Source organism: Anolis sagrei, chromosome Y (genome assembly GCF_037176765.1).
Source record: "Anolis sagrei isolate rAnoSag1 chromosome Y, rAnoSag1.mat, whole genome shotgun sequence".
NCBI lineage: Eukaryota > Metazoa > Chordata > Lepidosauria > Squamata > Dactyloidae > Anolis > Anolis sagrei.
The window spans coordinates 64765557-64789232 of record NC_090035.1 but is presented as its reverse complement, the minus strand read 5'-3'; the positions used below and the strand labels follow the sequence as shown (position 1 = coordinate 64789232).

At 40.2% G+C, this 23676-nt stretch overlaps 2 protein-coding genes and 1 pseudogene across 3 annotated transcripts in view; 2 read left to right on the top strand and 1 right to left on the bottom strand.

Annotated features, from left to right (window-relative positions):
* The window catches only part of LOC132780244 (potassium-transporting ATPase alpha chain 1), a 34317-nt gene extending 24447 nt beyond the window's left edge, over nucleotides 1–9870 (top strand). Inside the window, exons 16-23 of the mRNA XM_067462123.1 lie at nucleotides 420–588; nucleotides 1641–1795; nucleotides 3881–4004; nucleotides 4368–4513; nucleotides 4691–4824; nucleotides 7272–7373; nucleotides 8963–9054; nucleotides 9479–9870. Coding sequence (XP_067318224.1) covers nucleotides 420–588; nucleotides 1641–1795; nucleotides 3881–4004; nucleotides 4368–4513; nucleotides 4691–4824; nucleotides 7272–7373; nucleotides 8963–9054; nucleotides 9479–9507 — 951 coding nt within the window. The 3' untranslated portion in view covers nucleotides 9508–9870. The remainder of the gene's footprint in view (nucleotides 1–419; nucleotides 589–1640; nucleotides 1796–3880; nucleotides 4005–4367; nucleotides 4514–4690; nucleotides 4825–7271; nucleotides 7374–8962; nucleotides 9055–9478) is intronic.
* On the top strand, nucleotides 8376–8482 carry LOC137095741 (U5 spliceosomal RNA; annotated as a pseudogene).
* Nucleotides 9871–12779: 2909 nt separating the features above from the next.
* On the bottom strand, nucleotides 12780–23268 carry LOC132780243 (BOS complex subunit TMEM147). 2 transcript variants are annotated; one of them, XM_067462134.1, is made up of 8 exons: nucleotides 23167–23268; nucleotides 19509–19666; nucleotides 18875–18944; nucleotides 18268–18333; nucleotides 16875–17011; nucleotides 15702–15786; nucleotides 14693–14814; nucleotides 12780–13085 (listed from the first exon to the last, which is right to left on the bottom strand). In XM_067462134.1, the coding sequence occupies exons 2-8, from the start codon at nucleotides 19583–19585 to the stop codon at nucleotides 12965–12967; spliced, it is 678 nt and encodes a 225-aa protein (XP_067318235.1). In that variant the 5' UTR covers nucleotides 19586–19666; nucleotides 23167–23268; the 3' UTR covers nucleotides 12780–12964. The 2 variants fall into 2 exon arrangements, with proteins under 2 accessions (XP_067318235.1, XP_067318236.1); XM_067462135.1 differs by having other exon boundaries at nucleotides 23079–23167.
* Between the last annotated feature and the right edge of the window lie 408 nt (nucleotides 23269–23676).

Genomic DNA, 23676 nt, shown 5'->3' with positions numbered 1-23676 from the left:
TTTCGCAAAACCCTCTTATAGTGCCATGGCTTATTAAATATGGTTTTCTGTGGGTGAGCAGATGGCTACTACTGGATGACATGTGTTCTGTATCAGAAACTAGAGTTCATGTGGTCCATCCAATGCAGTTTTCTGAATCAGCACCCGAAATGACCAAAATGAATCTAAAGTTGAACAAAAATTGATTCATAACCCTTTTGGTACTAAAGTTGGAGAGTGGTCCCTGGACCCTGGTCAAAGTAGTCCTGGTCAAAAAAGGTTGTGAACCACTTGCATTCTGGGAGAAGTTGATGAAGCAGGCTTATCTGTTCATGAAAGCTTAGTAAGGGATTCTAGAGGGAGCTGCTATTGACCATGCCTGTATTTTCTTTTACATTTCACTTTGTATATCAAAAGAAAATCCTTCTTCTTCTTTGCAGGGTGCAATTGTGGCTGTAACAGGAGATGGGGTCAATGATTCCCCAGCATTAAAGAAAGCTGATATTGGTGTGGCAATGGGCATTGCTGGCTCTGACGCAGCTAAGAACGCAGCTGACATGATCTTGCTGGATGACAATTTTGCTTCTATTGTCACTGGCGTTGAGCAGGGTCTGTTGTTATACTATACTATACTATACTATACTATACTATACGGGAGCATGGAAGCTATGGGAAGTGTTTTGTGTGTACTGCTGACACAAAATGCATAAATGAAAAAATGTGTAGTCTGAAAACTGATGATGCAATTGAAGAAATGAGAGGGGGGGGGAGACACATGACGTTCTGACAGTATAATTTAAATGAGGCAGCAGGATGATTATGTTTATTATCATCATCATTGATTGATTGATACAGTGCCATCAAATATACTTGGCACTTTACAATAACACAAGCAAAAATAATGGGTGCTATTAGAAGCATACCATCTAAAATATGTATGTGTATGAGGGAAGGAGGAAAAATAGAACTATACAAAACAATTGCAAAATAAATCATCTAGATAAAATGTCAATTAAAAAACACAAAAAGCACACTGACAGACATGTAATTATAATATACAAGATGACAGTGGAAATTCAAGTCGCTCCTGACACAACAAAAAAAAGTGGAAATTGCACTTGCATTCAAGTAAGTGACACTGAATTGAGATCTACACTGGTGCCTGAGCCATTGGTTGCTGCCTTGAGATGTTAATGAACTAAGGCAGATCAATAAATAAATTCTTGCTGCATAATAAATAACAACTATTAATGCTGTGAAGCATCTGCCATTGATACAAAACAAAAGCAAAACATTGTGTTTGTCTATTACTCTACTTGTGTGTGTGTGTGTCAGGAGTAACTTGAGAAACTGCAAGTTGCTTCTGGTGTGAGAGAATTGGCCATCTGCAAGGACATTGCCCAAGGGATGCCTGGATGTTTTTATGTTTTATCATCCTTGTGGGAGGCTTCTCTCATGTCCCTGCATGCAGAGCTGGAGCTAACAGAAGGAACTCATCTGCGCCCTCCCCATATTCAAACCTCCGACCTGTCAGTATTCAGTCCTGCTGGCACAGGGGTTTAACCCATTGCACCATCATGGGCTCATATTACTCTATTATCATGGTTTATCTCAGTAACCTGACATGTTCTGATTTTTTCTATTTCTTTCTTTTTTCTTAGGGCGTCTCATATTTGACAATCTCAAGAAATCAATTGCCTACACCTTGACCAAGAACATCCCAGAACTGACACCATACCTGATCTACATCACTGTCAGTGTGCCCCTTCCTCTTGGTTGCATCACCATCCTCTTTATTGAACTCTGCACAGACATTGTGAGTGAAAGTTTCATTGCTCAGAACTTCAAAGAAGCAAGAAAGGGGAATAGGTCTTCTGACCCTTTCAGTTGAACCCAAATATAGTTTTTAAACTAAATGTTTCAGAGTGTTCCTCTCTCTTGGATCATCTCAAGTGTATTTACTATTTATTCAAACTATTTATGCTGCTTTTCAGCCATGTTGGCTCTCAGAGTAGCTCAAAAATTATTACTATGACAGTTCCATGTTCTCAAGCTTAAAACCCAAAGATGGAGCAGAGAAGGAAAAATAAGTGGTAGTAGGAAAAGGTATTTCTGCTGATGCTTCCCTCTCCTTGAAGCCAGAGCAGTGACATTTGGGATTTTTTTTGGGGGGGGGGGCTTCATAACTTTCTGCCTTATGATCACACAGATAATATAATAAAGAAAACGAGGAATTATTTTGGAAAAATGGCATTGTGACGTTCACAAGCATCCATGTAATGGCACATAGGTAACTCAGCTGTTAAACTGATAAACCATGTCTTTGAACTGCCAGGGATAAAGACACACCACTGCACAAAAAACATATACTTAGCTAGCAGAGTTTTGAAAATGTTTCTTTGAAGTTGCAGTTGTGCAAAACATATACTCTCCCTTGAAACCTCTTAGTTTAAAAATATGCACCCAGAGACAAAAAAAGGTCTTATTTAAAAAGCAACATATCTTGTTTACTCATAAACATCTTATATTAATTCAGGCACATTTATAGACAGGATGTAGTTCCTATGTATTGAGAACACAGGGCATCATCGTTAATCAATAGTACATAGTCAAAAGTCTTTTAGTATACATGTTATCAAAGTCCAAACTGTATAACTGTAATCACTGCTTCTCAAAGCAAATGTATAGTAAACTGTTCCTGCATCAATCCAAAATGACGTCTGCTTCCATTGAAGTCCAAAAGGATACTGATAACAAAATGGAGTCTTGAGTCTGAACAGGCTCAGTACAATCACATGTCTGTAGCCCCTCCCACACCAAAGAGGTCAGTCAAACTGGCAAATATATATATAATACAGGTTAGCCAATACATATATTAATAAACAAATAGTGAAGGCATGGAAGGTTGCTATTTCCAACAAATTATGCAAAAGGCAAAGAAAGAGGAGCTTTTTGCTCCCAAACATGGGGAGCCTCCACAATCAAATCCATGGGCAGAAAATTTAACACAAATAAATGAGGCTTCTTCATTCAGCAATGATAATTCATATCTTAAATGTGTGGCCAAAATAGTTGGGTGCATTGGTTAAATATAATTGAAGATAGAGGTGGAAGCATAATTAGCAGAAACGAACAATTGACGGACAGAGAATTTGTCTAGTGTCTTATAATTTTGTAATAAAAATAATGAAAGATAGATCTGATTTCTTTTTTTAAGTGACAGAACAACCAGGATCAGAACCACTGTGAACATTTCCCCACATATAGATTCATGCACACCAGCCCATACACAAAAGCATTAATCCCTTAATTTATTTTTTTATTTATTTTATTTATTTACGTCACTTTAATCCCTCCCATATCAGCCCGAAGGCGACTCAGGGCGGTGTACAAATTGGCACAATTAGACGCCATATAAAAATACATACATTGGTTAAAACCAAAAAAAAATCACGTTACAATACATTTCAAAACCGTAAAAGGAATAACAATAGAAATTATAAAAACTATGTCTTCTTGTTCAAATCCTCAACCTTTCCAGCATCTTAGCCATTCCTAGTTCATATTCCAGTTTGAGTTTATATGGTCATGCTGAAGTTCCAAATGCTTGCTCAAAAGGTCAGGTTTTCATTCTTTTTCAAAAGGTCGTTACATGCCATGTATCAGCTGTGAACTGACTAGGGTTGTTCATTAAGATAGCAATGAATTGCACAAAATGTTGATTGGTTTCTTTAATGGTTTCACCCCTGATTTTCGATTGATCTATGGAACTTCTATCCAAAGGGACCATTTGCGGTATGCAGTTGTCCCTGTGGGAACTGAAACCAGGGCTATAGATAAAAAGGTTCTGCAGAGACTTCTGCCTTATTTCTGACTTCTCCACTCCTATTTCATTCCTCAGTTCCCTTCTGTGTCTTTGGCCTACGAGAAAGCAGAGAGTGACATAATGCACCTGAAGCCGCGCAACCCGCGACGGGACCGCCTGGTCAATGAAGCCCTGGCTGTGTATTCCTACTTCCAGATTGGTATGTATAATTAAGAGTTGAAGATAGAAGCTGGTACTTAGAGAAAATAGAGGGAGGATACATTTGCTGGGATTTGTCCCTATTGCTGTAAGGAAACAGCAATTTAGCTTAGTCCCTGAAACTACCCTTAAACGCTTGTTCCTCTTCTATCATCTCCCATTTGTAATGGCAGTGGTGCCATTAGGGTAAGACTTTGAGGCAGAAGGCTTGAGTTCCTTTCAACAGAATGAGCAGCACAATAAAAGTTCTGAAATGCTGCAGTATGCCAACTTTTGATATGTGAAGTATAGCTTTAAAGCCCCCACTTCATTTGGGATTGGCTAAACTCAGATCCAAATCCACCTATGTTTCGCCACCAACCAGGAGCCATCCAGTCATTTGCAGGCTTCACAGACTACTTCACCGCCATGGCCCAAGAGGGATGGTACCCACTGAAGTGTGTGGGCCTTCGCGCCGACTGGGAGAATGATCATCTCCAAGATGTCGAAGACAGCTATGGGCAACAGTGGGTGAGTAGAGAGACCACTTCTGACCTTCAGACATGTGGTTCCCAAAAAGGAAACAGGAGATACCACTTCTCCACTCCAAAAAGCATTGCTGTCCCTAGATATGGATCTTATGGGGAAAAGAAGTAGAGAAACTGAGAAAGGATCGCTCAATGCATTGACTGTTTTTCCCCCTTGCAGACATTTGGGCAGCGCTTATACCAGGAGTATACATGCTACACCGTCTTCTTCATTAGTATTGAGATGTGCCAGATTGCTGATGTCCTCATCCGTAAAACACGACGTCTTTCTGTCTTCCAGCAAGGATTCTTCCGGTAGGTGGGAACACCAAAAAACTCTATCAAACCCTACTTGCTCCAAATGTCTGACCACCCAGATTTTACAAATTCATAAAATTACTGTATATACTCGAGTATAAGCCTAGTTTTTCAACCCTTGTTTTAGGCTGAAAAAGTCCCCCTCGGCTTATACTTGAGTCAAGGTTATTTATTATTTTACTCTGTTGTTGTTGTTGTTGTTGTTGTTACATTTATTATTTTGTTCTATTTATTATTATTATTATTTTACTTTATTATTATTACATTTATTATTTTATTTTATAATTGTAAAATTAAATGGCTCAGCTTATATTTGAGTCAGCTTATACTTGAGTATATACGGTAACTGACTTTTTTCCTTTTTTCAAGTGAACTCTCTAGATAATAATATTATAATGTAATACAATATAATACTACTAATAATAATACATTATAGTAATTGTATATTATCTATTACATTTAATATTACTGATAATATTGCAGTATAGTGGTATAGCGGACTACAGTAATATATAATACTAATATTGTGCTATGCTAATAATATATTATATATACCTATAATATTGATCATACTATTATGTAACACAATATAATACTAATGATAATACAATATAACAATATAATAATTATATATTATATATTACATGTAATATTACTAATAATATTGCATTATAGTGATATAGTACAATATAGTAATATATAATACTAATATTGTGCTATGCTAATAATATAATATATGTACATATAACATTGATCATAATATTTTAATGTAGTACAATATAATACAAATAATAATACAATATAATAATATAATAATTATATATTATATTTTGCATGTAATATTACTAATAATATTGCATTATAATGATATAGTACAATATAGTAATATATAATACTAATATTGTGCTATACTAATGATATAATATATTGTATATATTTGTAAACCGCTCTGAGTCCCCTTTGTGGTGAGAGAGAGCAGGGTATAAAAATAGTAAATAAATAAATAAATAAAATAGATCTAAAGCACACCTGACATGCTGACTATAGGACTCTGGGACTTTTAGCTCATAAAATAACTTTCCATAACATTAAGCTTTTCCATAACATAATCTCTTAAGAAGTCATAGGAAGGAGGGAACAAGCTTCCCTTCTGCTGCCCTGTAGACTAGGACACAGAGCAATGGCTTCAAACTACAGGAAAGGAAATTCCACCTGAACATTAGGAAGAACTTCCTAACTGTGAGAGCTGTTCAGCAGTGGAACTCTCTGCCCTAGAGTGTAGTGGAGTCTCCTTCTTTGGAGGTTTTTAAGCAGAGGCTGGATGGCCATCTTGTTGCGCAGCAAGCAGGTCTTAGCCGCGTCTCATGCACAAGACTCACAGACAAGAGTACAAATGAACAAAAATTCTTTACTATTAATAGCAGAGATTAAATACAAACTTGCAATGTTGCATACAAAAAAAAAAACAGTGCAAGAAACTTACATAGTCTTTGTAAGTAACACAAAATAAGACATCTTCATCTTAATTCAAGTGAGAAAGCAAAATATAAACCTTGAACAAACAGCTATTCCACCATAGCCTCCTTTAGAGCAGCATAATGGCTTCTCTCCAACCTGTTCCTCAGAGCAGAGCCTTTGAGCATAAATCTCCTCAGAGAAATAGCTCTCGAGAACTGTATTCTAAAAAACCCATACAATTATACCCTATTGGGTGTGGTCCCAGATTGCTGGTTGACCTACATTACCAGCTGTACATAATAATTACCACCACAAGGTTTTTCAATACACACACACTTAGTCCTGCTACAACTTACTGTCAGAGGTGTTTTGAATGCAATTTTCCTGCTTCTTGGCAGAATGGGGTTGGATTGGATGGCCCATGAGGTCTCTTCCAACTCTGTGGTTCTATTCTATGATTCTATGATCTGTCCAAATGTATCTCTCTCTATGAACCACCTTGGAGATTTAAGATCATCTGGGGAGGCCCTGCTCTTGGTCCCACCTTCTTCGCAGGCACGACTGTTGAGAATGAAAGATCGGGCCTTCTCAGTGGTGGCCACTCAGCTGTGGAATTCCCTCCCCATTGACATTAGATCTGCCCCCTCCCTCCTGGCCTTCAGAAGGAAAGTGAAAACATGGCTTTGGAATCAGGCCTTTGTTCAGTAAAGGGAGCACTGCAATAAGAGACTATGAATTAACATTGACGACTCTGACTGGTCCTGGATGATGACTTGGATTGTGTGATTTTAAATTGTTGTTTAATGTGATGTTTTAAATTGGTCAGTTTTTAATGTTTTAAAGTGTTGTTTATTTATCGATGATATGTGCATATGTGGCATCAAATTGTTGCCTTTGTAAGCCCTCCCTGAGTCCCCTTCGGGTTGAGAAGGGCAAGATATAAGTGTGATAAATAAATAATAAATAAATTCCTTTCCTTTTTTCAGAAACAAAATCCTGGTGATTGCTATTGTGTTCCAAATTTGCCTGGGCTGCTTCCTCTGCTACTGCCCTGGTATGCCCAATATCTTCAACTTCATGCCCATACGGTAAGAATTGAATTTCCATTGAGATTGCACTTAGAAAAGACCCAGTGGTACCTCCAAATCATTAATCTAGGATGGCTGCTTCATCGGAAAAACCCAATTACTTCCTCTAGCATTGGTTCTCTGTAGGTCAGTCTGAGAAAATGGCAATGGCCCAAGTTTGTTGAATAAGTTTCAGATCTTAATCAAGACTTGGATTTGGATGTTATGCATTCTAGTCAAATGTTCTAACCACACCACACTAGCTCTCATCTTTCTCTACCCTTGTTTCATGACATATCTTAGGAGCCACAATGGCTCAATGGGTTAACTCTTCTGCTGACTGAACTGCTGACTTGAAAGTTGGTGGTTCGAGTCTGCAAGACAGGGTGAGCTCCTGTCTGTCAGCTCCAGCTTCTCATGCGGGAACATGAGAGAAGAATAGCAATACATCCAGGTATCCCCTGAGCAACATCTCTGTAGAGTGTCAATTCTTGCTTCTGACACGATAAAAAACTGAATTATCTTTCTACTGCCTTATCCCTGTAATTGACCTTCATCCCTCCAACCCTCCTGTCCTCAGTAGTAAAAAAAAATCTCCCTTAAATGGATCTGCCTCTAAACACTGTCTTATGTCTTCCTCCATCATTATCTTTAAATCCTTCAGAACATAGCACATTTTATACCAAATCTTTTAAAAAAAAAACAAACCCTTAGTTTGCAACTTAAACAGAAAATTCCTCTAATCACTAGATTTCCATTTCCCATCTCCTGTTCAGTTGTCATCCCCTGTGAAATCTTGTATTCCAAACTTATTGAGAAAGGGATTTTGTCTCATACACCTTGTGAGACATTACATAATTATAAAATTACTATAGTCTTAAGATGTTTACTTTTGCTATGTAATTATTATGTATAGTGATTGTGCTACAGCTTAGCCCTCCCTGTCCCTATCCAGTATCAACAATGTCTAAAGAGCTATATACTGCCCATATTTTTATCTAGTACGCCATCCAGTACAGCTTCATACACTGGTTTCTCTTCAGATCGTATAAATCTTTCGCTTTTTACTAAAGATTTCCGTGGAGCTTCAGAATTGTGTATCTTAGGCCTTACAAATATGCATTTTGTGGCCCTCTGGATGCTGTTGGATTGTAACTCCCATCATCCCTTACTTTTCATGTAAGGTACAGTCCAGCAACTTGTCTGATAGGCCTAATATTGCTCCAATATGTCATTCAGCACCATGGAGAGCAATCATAATAGCCTGGTGATCTAGAGACTAGAAGTGGTTCTCAACCTGTGGGTCCCCTGGAGTTCTGGCCTATAACTTCCAGAAATCCCAGTCAGTTTACCAGCTGTTAGGATTTCTGGGAGTTGAAGGCCAAAACATCTGGGGGCCAAGAGGTTGAGAACCACTGGACTAGAAGAAAGCATTGGGCTGCCCATCTCAAGCATCCTAGACTACAATTTAAGATGAAAGCCTGGTTCTTGCATTAATGATACTCAAATATTTTCCATCTAACACAAAACAGTCATAATTGAACAATCACCCAGATTTTTATAGCAATGTGCATCAAACTAATTTTCTTCCATTACCTGGACCTTTCTAGATTCCAGTGGTGGCTAGTCCCCATGCCCTTCGGCATTCTCATCTTTGTCTATGATGAAATTAGAAAACTGGGAGTCCGAAGACATCCTGGAAGTAAGTTATTGGTGGAAATGGAAGGTGAAAAAACGAACAAAGGATTGGTCCCCCCATGTAGATATAACAACTGCTGCTTCAGTACACCAGCACAACAGTGGCATCCAGCCTAGGCCCCTAAATGTTGTTGGGGGCCAGCTCTTATCCGGGGGCCATGATGGCAGTTAGAAGATGCAGAAGCAAAGGAAACCCAAATTAACTGATTAACTGAATAAGCAGGTCAATAATATAGGAAAATCCATCCTTCCAGCAAGTTCTCTGCCTTTGTCTTTTCTCAGCTTCAAACTGCCAAGCTAAGGTAAAAATGCACGTATTTTCTAAGACACTGGATAGATGTTAAAGATGGCAGAGGCCTATTCACTCAAGAGTTCTTCACCACTTTCTATGGCTCTGAATTCACCCCATTCATTCTGTCTTCTTCCAGGTTGGTGGGACAAAGAACTCTACTACTAAAATGTTATGGACAATGCATTTCTTCCTGGTGTCAACATTTCCCCAGGGCAAGAGGCAAGAAACAACAAGGAATCAAGGATGTGGCTCTGTCGTTGATTTTCGGCCGTGTCCAGCTTGCTTCATCTTTTACCTTTTTCAGAGATAGCTTTATTTAAAAAAACTGTTTTGAGATTTTAGTGTGCAAAGGAGGAGGGGGAATTAACAGGATTCTGTGTCTGCTAATGTGGCAGCCAAGTTGGTCCTGACCACAGAATTCTGCATTATGAGAATGTCTATGACTTATAAAAATAATTATTAATAACCAAGTTAGTTAACTCAAGACAAAGATTTAAAAATTCAGCAAAATGGATGGGAGAGTGGACAAGACTGAGCCTTACGTAACTGCATCCTTCCCTAGGAAGAGCAGAATTAAAAATAAAATTTCATGACACAAATGGTTGCTGTTTAGCCTCATTTATCACAGAATTGGAGAGTTGGAAAAGAGAACAAGGGCCATCCTTGCAGGAATACACAAAACATTCCTTAAAAATAGTCAGCTTTTGTTTACATACACCTGAGTCACAATTAATTTCACAGATGCAGTAATATAATGAAGTCGACTGAATGAAAATGAATCCATAAACAAGTCACTAGTGTTCAGCTGCTGAATTGATGATCAAAAGGTTGGAGGTTCGAATCCAGGGAGTAGGGTGAGCTCCCACTGTTAGCCCCAGCTTCTGCCAACCTAGCAGTTTGAAAACATGCAAATGTGAGTAGATCAATAGGTACCGCTTCTGCGGGAAGGTAATGGTGCTCCTCGCAATCATGCCGGCCACATGACCTTGGAAGCATCAATGGACAACGCCAGCTCTTCGGCTTAGAAATAGAGATGAGCACCACCCCCAAGAGCCAGGCACAACCAGACTTAAAGGGGAAACGTTTTCTTTTTAGGCATGTGCAATCCATTAAAAAATGGTTCTAAACTGTGTTCAAAAGTAGGGGTGCTAGCACTTCATTTCTAAATTTTGGGAGTAAAAATTTCAGAACTCTAATGAAACTTATGAATCTTCGTAAGTACTTTGTTAGTGGCAGTCACGCATGTACAATAGGGAAAACATCACTGTCAGTGGGGAAACTTGAGGGGCTTTTCTCTCCATTTTTTGAGCTATCCTGATAAAATTTCCTACAGTAATAGGACACATTTACCGCAGTGAACTCACCAGAACATTTGACTTATCCATGGAATTTTGGCAAATTTTCAAAGTTTTCATAAATAACATTTTTTTAAAAAAGCTATTTCATCTACTTGAATTTTATATACAATGCACAAGATAATGAGGGCATCAATCCCTGGAAGTTTTATAAAGATTCACACATCTACAGATTTTTGGGGATTTTTAAAAGTTTAGACCAAAATAATTTATGCCCCCAAAAAACGTTAACAGCAATCCCCTTGAATGTCTGTCTTTATGACATACAATCACAACTTAGCACAGATACTATTACTCACTTAAGTCCTTTTTGCAGATATTTATTTTATTTAGACTAACTCTAAACGGCGACAGGTGAGGCCAGCCCTCCTTGGGTCCTTCAGCCTCATTTGAGTCCTAAGCAGCTTTGCATTCTGGAAAGTGTAGTTTACGGCAGGGCCTTTTGCAATTCTCTACAATTGGGAGCCTGGTCTTTTCAAAGTACAGTTAAGGTGGCTGTGATAAGTCACACCCACAGATACCTTCTTTATGGCAGCGCCAACAAAGATGGGAGGGGGCAAAGAAATAAGATTTATGTTATTTTGGCTTTTCCAAAGCTGCTTAATGGTTATAGTGAAAATTAGACTGACCTTGGGAGACATCCGGACATTATAGAAAGCTGAAAGAGCAAGTAGAGAGTTGGTTTTAAAATCTCTCTATTTGCTCTATCTGCTTTCAGTTTAAAGACTAGGCATGACTTGGAGCAAACAATTCACTTTCTTGTTTTTGTCACTTTGTGGAATAGGGCTGACTGCTATCTGAAGCCATATTTTCCATGATCCCTGGGAGTAAGTCTGATTTGCAAAGAGCTGACCCCACAAAGTGTGCCAATGTGATTTTCTCTTGAAAGGGCAGCACTGAGCCCTACCGATCCTCCCCAGGGAAGCGCAATGGACATGTTAAGACAGGGGTCCTCAAACTAAGGCCCGAGGGCTGGATACAGCCCTCCAAGGTCATTTACCCGGCCCTCGCTCAGGGTCAAGCTAAGTCTGAAACAACTTGAAAGAACACAACAACCACAACAATCCTATCTCATCATCCAAAAGTAGGCCCAGACCTCCCATTGAAATACTAAGTTTATATTTGTTTAAATTGTTCTACATTTTAATTATTGTATTGTTTTAAGCGGTTTTTTGCACTACAAATTAGATATGTGCGTGTGCATAGGAATTCATTCATGCTTTTTTCAAATTATAATCCCGCCCTCCAACAGTTTGAGGGACTGTGACCTGGCTGTTTAAAAAGTTTGATGACCCCTGTGTTAAGACATTGGCCAAAGTAACTTTACATTTGGGAAGTCTGACTTGGCAACGGTGGTCCATGCTCTGGCTACATCCTGTTTTGACTACTGCAATGCTCTCTACGTGGGATTGCCTCTGAAGACTGCCCGGAAGCTGCAATTAGTCCAATGTTCAGCAGCCAGATTACTAACGGGAGTGCACAATTCCTTTGTTGTGCCAGCTCCACTGGCTGCCAATTAGCTTCCGAGCACAATTCAAAGTGCTGGTTTTAACCTACAAAACCCTATATGGTTCCGGCCCAGTTTACCTGTCCGAATGTATTCTCCCCTATGAACCACCAAGATAATTAAGATCTTCTGGTGGGGCCCTGCTCTCGGTTCTGCCACTTTCACAATCACGTCTGGCGGGAACGAGAGACAGGGCCTTTTCTGTGGTGGTCCCTCGGCTATGGAACTCTCTCCCGATTGAGATCAGACCTGCCCCCTCCCTCCTGTCCTTCAGGAGGCTGGTGAAATCCTGGCTATGGAAGGAAGCATTCCCAGAGTAATGGTTGAAACCGGCTACAGAAAAAAGTTATCGACCACACATACGGACTGAGTTGGACATGATTTTATCTTGGCGATTTGGCTTACTTGTAATTTTAATCGATATGTATTTTAACTCATTAATATATGATGTTTTTAGATTGTACTATTAGCATTGAATCCTTACTGTAAGCCGGTCTGAGTCCCTCTACAGAGGTTGAGGAGATCGGGATATGAAAGTTTGAAATAAATAAACAAATAAATACATTTGCAAACCATAAAAAAACAAACACTATTTTATTGTCATTATTATTAATGCTGTGCTTGAGACTAAACGCCCCATTAGAATTGATCTCTCGACAGGCAAGATGAAACTGTGTGTCCTCTTGGCAACCACGACTTGGTTGTGCAGCTCCAGGACACAGAGCTCTTGGAAAGAGGTGGAAAGAGGAAAGATCAACCCTCAGTTACTGTGCACCAGGGTGATAAAGAGAGTCAGGGAGCTCAAGGAAAGGAGGCCGGTGATCACAGCTTTAACTAAGAGGGCTGTCCAGCTGCCCAGGAGGAAGACGTGGACAAAAGATCTGTAAAGAAAGGAGAGAAGGAGATGCTGATAAGGATGTGAGGGGAGAAGGAAAACACAACAAAACTGGAGATGGAAAATCACCACATTTGAAAGGTTTGTGTCAAACCAGAAAGGCAATCTAAGATATTCAATATGGGTCAATATAGATCTCCCAAAAATCAAAGCCAGCATGGCCAATGGTGAGGAATGGTGGAAGTTGACATTAGAAGCATCTGAAGGGCCAATGGCTCTCCCTCTTGCTTTAATGGGAGATTTGAATCTAGGCTATTTTACACAGAGATACTGCAATGTGCAGGGCCCCAATTTGGATTCCAGCCATCCAAATCTTACCCAATCCAGCTTTCCAACCTCAACATCCCAAAATATCTGACAGCATTCTAGAAACACCAAACACATGCTCATTCCTAAGCAGAAGCTTAAAAATTCAAAGAATATCTTGAACAGCAACAAATTTAGTGAAGCTTGAGAACTGTGGTTCTAAGTGGGATTTTCCTCTTCTTATAAGAAGAGGTGGCACAGTGGGTTAAACCCTTGTGCCAGCAGGACTGCTGACCAACAAGTCAGTGGTTTGAATCTGGGGAGAATGGGTAGAGCTCCCCTCTATCAGCTCCAGCTCCCCATGTGGGGACATGAGGGAAGCCTTCCACAAGGATGGTAAAACATCAAACATCCAGGCATCCCCTGGGCAATGTCCTTGCAGACAGCCAGACTTGCAGTTTCTCAAGTCATTCCTAACACATAGTAGTAGTAGTAGTAGTAGTGGTAGTAGTAGTAGTAATGGATTGAAGAGGAACAACTGGAAAAGCTAACACGATATAAGGATTTAAAGATCGAACTGCAAAGACTGGCACAAGCCAGTAAAGGTGGTCCCAGTGGTGATCGGCACACTGGGTACAGTGCCTAAAGACCTTGGTCTGCACTTAAACACAATCAGCGCTGACAAAATTACCATCTGCCAGCTGCAGAAGGCCACCTGGCTGGGAACTGCATGCATTATCTGACGATACATCACACAGTCCTAGACACTTTGAAATGTCCAGCGTGTGATCCAATACAACAGCCAGCAAAGTGATATTGTCTGCTGTGGACTCATCTTGTTGTGTTTCAAATACTACTACTACTACTAATAATAATAATAATAATAATACTCTATTTATAGACCCCCCCCCCAATCCCCAAGGGGATACAGAGAGATTTACATAGAAAAAGGCAAATAATCAATGCCATAATCAAATTCACATACATCAAAATAATACACAACAACATTAGTAAACTTAAAACTAAAAAGAATTAAAAGTAAAATAATTAAATGTAACATAAATAACACATATTTACACTAATATAACATAATTACCCTAAAAACATGTGCCTTAGACAATTAAACAGCTAAAATGCATAAAAAATGCCTAACATCAGTGATGATTTAAAATATACCGTAGCAGCCATAACAAAACCTCAAAGTTACCCCTAATATACCATGTAAACCACAATATCTGTCTAACTAATCCACTTGTTTTCCATATTTTAAGTGGGCAATGCCCATCATCTGACAAAAGCTACAGCTGCCCCCCACCCCCAGCTCCTTGTGCACTCCCAGTCACTCACTCCATGAAGAAAGCCTTGTAAACACTGATTCCCAAGAGGAAAGTAAGAGGCAGTCGGTAGTGTTTGGGCAGATCGTAGCGTGTGAACATCCACACCAAGGCAGCCATGGCAATATAGTGGACCTAGAGGCAGACAAGTAGCAGGAAGGAAGGGGGAAATGGAGTAAACAGAAATGAATGATCTCTATGGTTTTTATGGCAATTCTATTAAGCAGTGTATTTTGGACTCTAGTCACAAGAGACCCCCTCACGAAAAAAAAAACGTAAAATTGAGCATCCCTGTTCAAGATTACAAAGGCTCAACCAACTTCAATTTACTGGCCACCTTCTCTGGTTTTCTTCCCCATCTACTATCATTCTGTAGCAAACAACCATAGTTAACCTTTAGTGGTCTTCCTTATTAAAGCATAGCTTCCCACTTATTCCTCCTTCCCTCTTGTATGCTGTTTTGGCTCCACCCGGAACTATGCTCCAAAAATCAAATTATTCTTAGCATATAGGATTACAAATCCATTTTCTCCCAAAACTCCCCCAAAAACCACTTTGAAAAAATATAGTGAACTGAAATAATAATAATAATAATAATAATAATAATAGACGAAAAGCAACTGGAAAAGCTTACACAATATGAGGATTTAAAGAGAGAACAGCAAAGACTGGCACAAGCCAGTCAAGGTGGTCCCAGTGGTGATAGGCACACTGAGTGCAGTGTCTAAAGACCTTGGCCTCACTTAAAAACAATAAGCGCTAACAAAATTACCATCTGTCAGCTGCAAAACACCACCCTACTTGGATCTGCACACATTATTCGCCGATACATCACACAGTCCTAGACACTTGGAAAGTGTCTGATGTGTGATCAAATACAAAAGCCAGGGTAGTGATCTTGTTTTTATGTACTCAAAGGAGACCCCAAAGAAATAAAACTCAAGCCTTTATTTGTTTTCTCCCCATCAGCTATGATCATACTTTAGGGACGTTCACAATAAACAGTAAGAATTGGAACTTACCAGACTGATATTGGAGTCAATGCTCATCTGGATGTATTTCCAGTCAAATTCAATGCCACGAGCTCCTACCCACAGCGGGATACATCTGCCAGAGACATGAAGGTTATCAGGAACAGATCTTGCCATGCAAACACATTCCCACATCCAAGAACCCCCCTCGGCAATCAGTATACTACAGGTAAACATCTTCCCCAATTCAAAAAGAAACACAGACCATTAATCATAAAGGCTCACTAAATTTTAGCCACCTCTTTCTAATGTACAAGGTACAGCTTGTGAGGTTGCAATATAGTGAAGTATCCCTGATGATGTGACCTTTCCCTCATCAATAAATGACTATAAGCCAAAATGTGTGGGGCATTCTGTGAAAACCTTGGTCTTCTAACACAGGACTGAATTCCAGCATTCAATCATCGAATCATAGAGTTGGAAGACACCACAAGGGTCATCCAGTCCTGCCTCTTGTCATGCTGAAACATAGAATCAAAGCTCCCACAACAGATGGCCATCCAGCCTCTGCCTAAAAACCTCCAGAGAAGAAGCCTCCACCATGCTCTGAGGCAACGTATTCCACTGCCAAACAGCTCTTACTGTCAGGAAGATATCTGGATACTGCTCTTGGCCACTGGGATATGAGCTATTCCTCCCAATGTGGTGTCATCTGCAAATTTGATTTTTTTTTTTTTGTATCAGGAGTGATTTGAGAAACTGCAAGTTGCTTCTGGTGTGAGAGCATTGGCCATCTGGAAGGATGTTGCCCAGGGTATGCCCAGATGTTTTACCAGCTGTTAGAAATTGTGGGAGTTGAAATCCAAAACACCAAAGGCCGAAGTTTGCCCGTGCCTGGTATAGGCCCATATCCACAGGGGGTATGTTCCAAACCCCTCTGTGGATACATGAAAATGTGAATAATAGCCAACTATATTTTGACCACACTTGGGCTGGAAGCATCCATGGAATTGCACTGGAAGACCTAGAAACCCACAAACACTTCCCGGTTGGGGGTGGGGGTGGGGGAGGGACACTTTTTGGAAGGAGGATAGGGGAAAACATGGATTGTGAATCTATGGATAAGAAGGTCATACTGTAGATGACTAAGTATTGGTTAGTTCCACCCATACCACATTCTCAGGTGGCGCTATCTGAAAACCTCCATTGTTTCTGGCAACTCACCGGGACATAATGAGCTCTGCTGTGGCCCACCCCATGGCCGCCACCATGATCTTGTACTCCCCTTTGCCTGCATTCCGGGACATCACCAGGTGCAACCCCACCAGGTCAGCCAAATCCACAGTGGCCTTCATGAATTCCTGGCACAAGACAAAAAAGGTCAGGGCAGCAGCCCAAAAACTTTCCTTTATTTGCCATTCTCTATTGCCACCACCAACACCACCTACAAAACTTGTTGTTGTTATTGTCATTTGCTGCCAAGTCAGCTGTTAAAGAGAGCCCTTCAAAGGATCCTGATTACTATAACAGTTCAGGTCTTGCAACCTCTGGGCCATGGTTTCCTTCACTGAATCAATCCATGGGCAAGGAAGTCCTTCCTCTTTTCCTACTGCCTTCTACTTTACTGTGTATTACTGTATTTTCCAATGAGTTATCTCCATTCTTTCACTTTAATCATTTCTAGTGAGAATTCAGGCTTGATCTGTTCTCAAATCCACTTATTTGGCTTTTTAGTATCCATAAAAATTGCACAACATCACATTTTATATTCTTTGATTTTCTTCCTTGCAGCTTTTGTCACTGTCTGGTTTTCACATGCACACATAGAAATCAGAAATACTACAGTACGCATGATTCTCACTTTAGTTTTTAACAACTTCAAGAGATATTATATCCCCTAGTGTGCCAACATCAATGCTTCCATATCTTCTGCACTGTCAGTCAAAATGTAAAAGCTCTAGCAAAGTATCAGTATTACTTATTTAGACTAGTACATGATGATACATGTAGGAGAAATACATTAGGAGAATATTTTTTCTGTGGATGATCCAAGGGATATGTCTGCACTTTCAAAAAACACCTTTCTCCCCAAGGTTCAACCCTTGAGTTGGTAAAGCAAATGGAGCAGTTATGAAATCACAGTGCTATCCGATTATGCTATTTAACCTGAAAAGGAATGGAGCTGCAGTGGCACAATGGGTTAAACCCTTGTGACGGCTGATCTGCTGACTTGAAGGTCAGTGGTTCAAATCTGCAAGTCAGGGTGAGCTCCTGTCTGTCAGCTCCAGCTACCCATGCAAGAACATGAGAGAACAACAACAATCTTTATTTATATTCTGCCCTATCTTCCCTGGGGGACTCAGAGTGGAAATGGATTGAAGGCATGCAACAATAAGACAAACTTACTGTTAGAATTTTCCATTACAATTTTCTAGGGTGTCCCTAAATTTTTGTTATTGGTCCCAACGGGACTGTCCTTTGAGTTCATTAGACAGCAAAAAGGGAGTATGCCTATATCAAAATAATTCTCAGCACCCAATCTTTTGCACCCTTGTTCACACAGAAGGTGTAAACAAATGATTGCAGACAATTGAAATATTGGCAGAGTTGAACTTACCCCGACGAAGTCATAGGCACCTGCACCCCCCTCCCAGGTTGGAAAGAAGGTTGCTAAAAATAGCATCTGTAAAAGAGAAAGCAAGAGAGAAAGGCAATTACAACACTGCTTTAGAAAAGGTAACTTATCACATAGGCAAGATTGTGGTCACAAAGTGTTCTGGACTAGCCAAGTTTATATATCTGAAAGTTTCTGAAATTTGAGGGGAAATTAGTCTTGTATTTAAGCATTATGCAGATCACCACAGATGATCATGAACTCAATCCAGTTAAGTAGAGAAAAGGATGGATTGGAGGAGGGGCTGACCACTCTATTCACTCTGTACCATTGTATTTGATCTCCAGTCAAGCCTCTGAGGAAGAAGAACCTCTATGTTCCATGACAAGCATGGCTATCTGTTCAATTTCAGCAGTAACTCTCTCCTGATGTTTCACCCACATCAGACCCCTCAACCTCTGGGGATGCCTGGGCAAAACATCAGGAGATAATGCTTCTGGAACATGGCCATACAGCCCAGAAAACTCATAACAATCTAGGGATTCCAGCCATGAAATCCTTTGACAACACAGTACTGTCAATGTTCCAAAGACAGAAAAGAAGCCAATACCTTACAAAGCTGGACAAATAGATAAGTGGCTCCGGCTTGTACACATCTCCAGAAAGCATTATACTCTGACCTGAAAGAGATGAAAACACAGAGAGGTATAGGTCAGAGAAGAAATACTCTTATAAAGTGCTATATAAAATTTCCCTTTTCACAAAGGCCAGGAATCGCTGCATCTCTAGAATTTGTTGGACTCCAACACCCATCAATCACAGCAAGCATGATCACAGGTGAAATGTTTATTTATTTATTTATTTACAACATTTATATGTCGCCCTTCTAACCCCAAAAGGGACTCAGAGTGGCTTACAAGAAATATCTAAACACAATATTTTATATTATTACATTATTAATATATTAATAATTATTAATATATTAATCTTAATATATTAATTATGACAGAGATGTTCACCCAACATCATCTGAAGTACCATGTGTTGCCAACTTTGGCTTTATTTGCGTTCCTATCCTCACTTTTCTTGCATTTTGCTAGTTACTGATAATGACGGTATCTCCAGGAGGATCATCATGTTGTTCTTCAGCTCAGGTCACAAAACATCTCTGATGAAATCAACAAGCAAGTCAAGCCTACATCAGTTGCAACATCCTTCTATCACAACACCACAATAAAACTCACAGGCCACTGCATTTGTAGGTGATGAAATAAGGGAAATATGCCAGAGCAAAACAATTCCCAAAGTGGAAGAGGGTCATCGTGGTGCCAGCTTGAGGAATCGAGGCTCAGGACACGGAGAGGGAAGGTAATGGCTGCTTTCTTGCAAAGCCAGGATGTTCCTGAGGGAAAAGAAGAGCAGAAAACAGTAAAACAAAAGTATACCAACTCAAAGTATACCATAAATACTAGCTTTCCTGATAACTCGGACCAGCAGGACAAGGAATCTTATTTATTTATTACTTTACTTTATTTGTATACCGCCTCTCTCAGCCTTCCGGCGACTCGGGGCGGTTTACAAGGCAAAATTCAATGCCACAAAAAACACAGTACAATTTAAAAACATTAACAACAATAAAATCAAAACAACAGCAGTAAAAACATAAGTCAATAAATCTTCAATAAAAGACATTGTCCAATTCCATTGTGTAGTTGTTATGTTTTCCTAGGTCCTTTACTCAATATTTGCAAATGCTTGCTCGAACAGCCATGTCTTAAGTTTTTTCCGAAACGTTAGGAGCGAAGAAGCCGATTTCATCTCCTTAGGGAGGGCGTTCCATAGCTGAGGGGCCACTACTGAGAAGGCACTGTCTCTCATCTCCACCAAACGTACTTGTGGCGTAGGTGGGACCGAGAGCAGGGCCTCCCCAGACGATCTTAATGTCCTCGATGGATCATAAGGGGTACTTTGGGCTAGAACCGTTTAGGGCTTTATAGGCCAAAGCCAGCACTTGACTCCCAATCCAATACTTGACTCCCAATCCAATACATGATTCCCTACCAACCTCTTGGCTACAAGTCTGTCTATCCATCTATCCATCCATCTATCTAACTAACTATCTATCTATATCAGTGGTTGCCAACACGACAATGAGAGAGACTGGTCTCACGAAACCCTCTTATAATACCGAAGCAACATTATTATTATTATTATTATTATTATTATTATTATTAGGGTTATTATTAAGGTATTTGGTCGTATCAGGAGTGACTTGAGAAGCTGCAAGTCGCTTCTGGTGTGAGAGAATTAGCCGTCTACAAGGACGTTGCCCAGGGAATGCCAGGAAGTTTTGATATGTTATAATCCTTGTGGGAGGCTTCTCTCATGTCCCTGCACGAGGAGCTGGAGCTGATAAGAGGGAGCTCATCCGTGCTCTCCCTAGATTCGAACCTGCGACCTGTCAGTCTTCAGTCCCTGTGCAAAAAAGGTTAGGAACCACTGGTATACATGGACATTTGTCTACCCCAACGTATTCTAACATAATGAAGGCATACAATGACATTAAATGTGCAATCAGTAGCTTGGATAAGGCCAAATTATTGCCAATTTGGAAGCTGCTCTAAAGTCCCCTTCGGGGCTGAGTTAGAGCAGGGTAAAAATACAGTAAATAAATAAAAAAGAAGACCATCTCAACTATATTCGATTGTGAAACATTGGTGCAGATGGTCTTGTTTTGGGTCAATGGAACTGATACAGCACAGGGAATGCGGGAGTTGAAGTTCAAAAGACATGGTGGGCCGAAGTTTGCCCAGGTCTGGTTTATCCTGATTACAGCTGCTGAACAAATCTGTAGAGCTATAGCACTATTTTATCAGTGAGTCCCAAACCCTGGTGGTCCAGGTATTTTAGACTCCAACTACCATAATCCCCTAACCATTGGCCAAAGTGGTTGAGGTTGCTGTGAGTTGCAGTGCAAAAACCTGAAGGTCAACAGCTTGGGAATCACTGGGATCCATTTCCTCTATATGGTTAGGGGATTCTGGGAGTTGGGAGTCTAAAATACCTGGACGACCAGATGTTTGGGAATATATATATATTGTATTCCTAGGAATACAATCTATATGAATAAAAATGTAATGTTTGTTTGTGAGATTAACATAACTCAAAAAACACCGGACAAATTGACACGAAATTTGGAGACAATACACCTAACAGTGCAACGAGTGTCCATCACCCCTAAACACACACATACGCAAACCCCAGTGGAATAAACTTAAAAAAACCCAAAATATATCATATATACAGATACACATACACTCATATACATATACACATGCATACCTTCATACACACACACATATATATGCACAAACACACACAAATATACACATATACACACATACATATACATACACACATATATACATATACACATGCACACAAAAATATACATATACACACATATATACACATGCACACATACATATATACATATACACATGCACACATATATACACAATGTGCATATACACATATAAACACACATATACACACACATATCTATACACACACAAACACACATATATACACAAATATATACACACACATAGACACATATAAACACACACAAAATACATGTACACAGACAGGGCCACAGCAATGTGTGATAGGGGACGGAGGGTGTGTATGTATGTGATGGATAGTGTATGTATGTATATGTGTGTGTGTGTGTGTATATATATATATATACATACACACACACACACTAGCCGTCCCCTGCCACACGTTGCTGTGGCCCTGTTTGTGTACATGTGTTTTGTGTGTGTATATGTGTCTATGTGTGTGTGCATATATTTGTGTATATATGTGTGTTTGCATATATATACGTGTGGGTGTATATATGTGTGTATATATCTGAGTATTTGTGTGTGTGTGTCTATATCTATATATACATACATACACTAGCCGTCCCCTACCACATGTTGCTGTGGCCCTGTCTGTGTACATGTGTACATGTGTATGTATGTATGTGACCGCATCTCCGTTTATGAACCCACGCGCTCCCTTTGTTCATCTGGAGAGGCCCTGCTCACGATCCCACCTGCGTCGCAGGCGCGTTTGGTGGGGACGAGGGACAGGGCCTTTTTTGTGGTTGCCCACCCTCCCCAAAGACATTAGACTAGCACCTACGTTGGCAGTCTTTAGGAAGAGCTTGAAGACCTGGCTATTCTGATGTGCCTTTCTGGAGTAGGATAACCTCCAGCACTCTGTCCCAGAAGCACTTTATTAGAGTTTAAGACTCTCTGCACATTGCACTTGCCCAGAAATCCAACATACCACCTGCCACACCCAGCACTTTTTAACCTGTACCCATCCCTGGCTCGGCCCTGGTTTTTATTCCGTATGGTGTAATGTTTTGTTATTGTTTATATTTTAATTGCTGCTTATGTTTTAATTTGTTTTGAATTGTTTTGCTATTGTTGTGTTGAGGCCTTGGCCTTTGTAAGTCACATCGAGTCCTTCGGGAGATGCTAGCGGGGTACAAAAAATGTTTAATAATAATAATAATAATAATAATAATATGTATGTATGTACTGATAGATAGAAAGATATACATAAACACATGTACACACATATATATATACATACATACAGACATACATACACATATATTATTTATCTATCTATCAATCACTGGGATCCATTTCCTATATATATATATAGGAAATGGATCCCAGTGATTGATAGATAGATAAATAAAAACCCCAGTACTAGAACCCAGCCTCCTCCCAAGCGCCTCACTTTGACCTTACTCCTTCGAAACTCAGCGACATTTCCCTACTCCTCCTTCCCTCAGGCCAGAGCCCTTTGGCTTCAGGGCCATGTCTCCCTGGTACTCACTGGGCACACGGCTCCTTTTCCTGCTCCTTCTACGCATGCGCAAAGAGACAGGGTCTTTGCCTCGGCGTCCTGTTGCATCACGGGGCTTGTAGTTCTTTCCTTGGAGGCTCTCCCTCCACTCCCCTCGAGCGCGGGAGAGCCAAAGAATACAATCCCCACAGTGCTTCGCGGCGGAAGGTCCCTCGCCCGACGGGAGCCGTAGTCCTTCATTGAAAGAATGTCGGCTTTGGTGAGATTCGTCAGAGTGAAGGGGAGGAGAGAGGGAAGGCACTGGGAATTGTGTGTGGGAAGGCTTTCATGGCCGGAATCACTGGTTTGCTGTGACTTTCCGGACTGTCTGGCCATGTTCTAGAGGCACTCTCTCCTGACGTTTCGCCCACATCTATGGCAGGCACCCTCAGAGGTTGTGAGGTCTGTTGGAAACTAGGCAAGGGAGGCTTATATCTCTGTGGAATAATGTCCAGGGTGGGAGAAAGAGCTGCTTGCTGCTTGGGGGAAATCCTTTGTGGG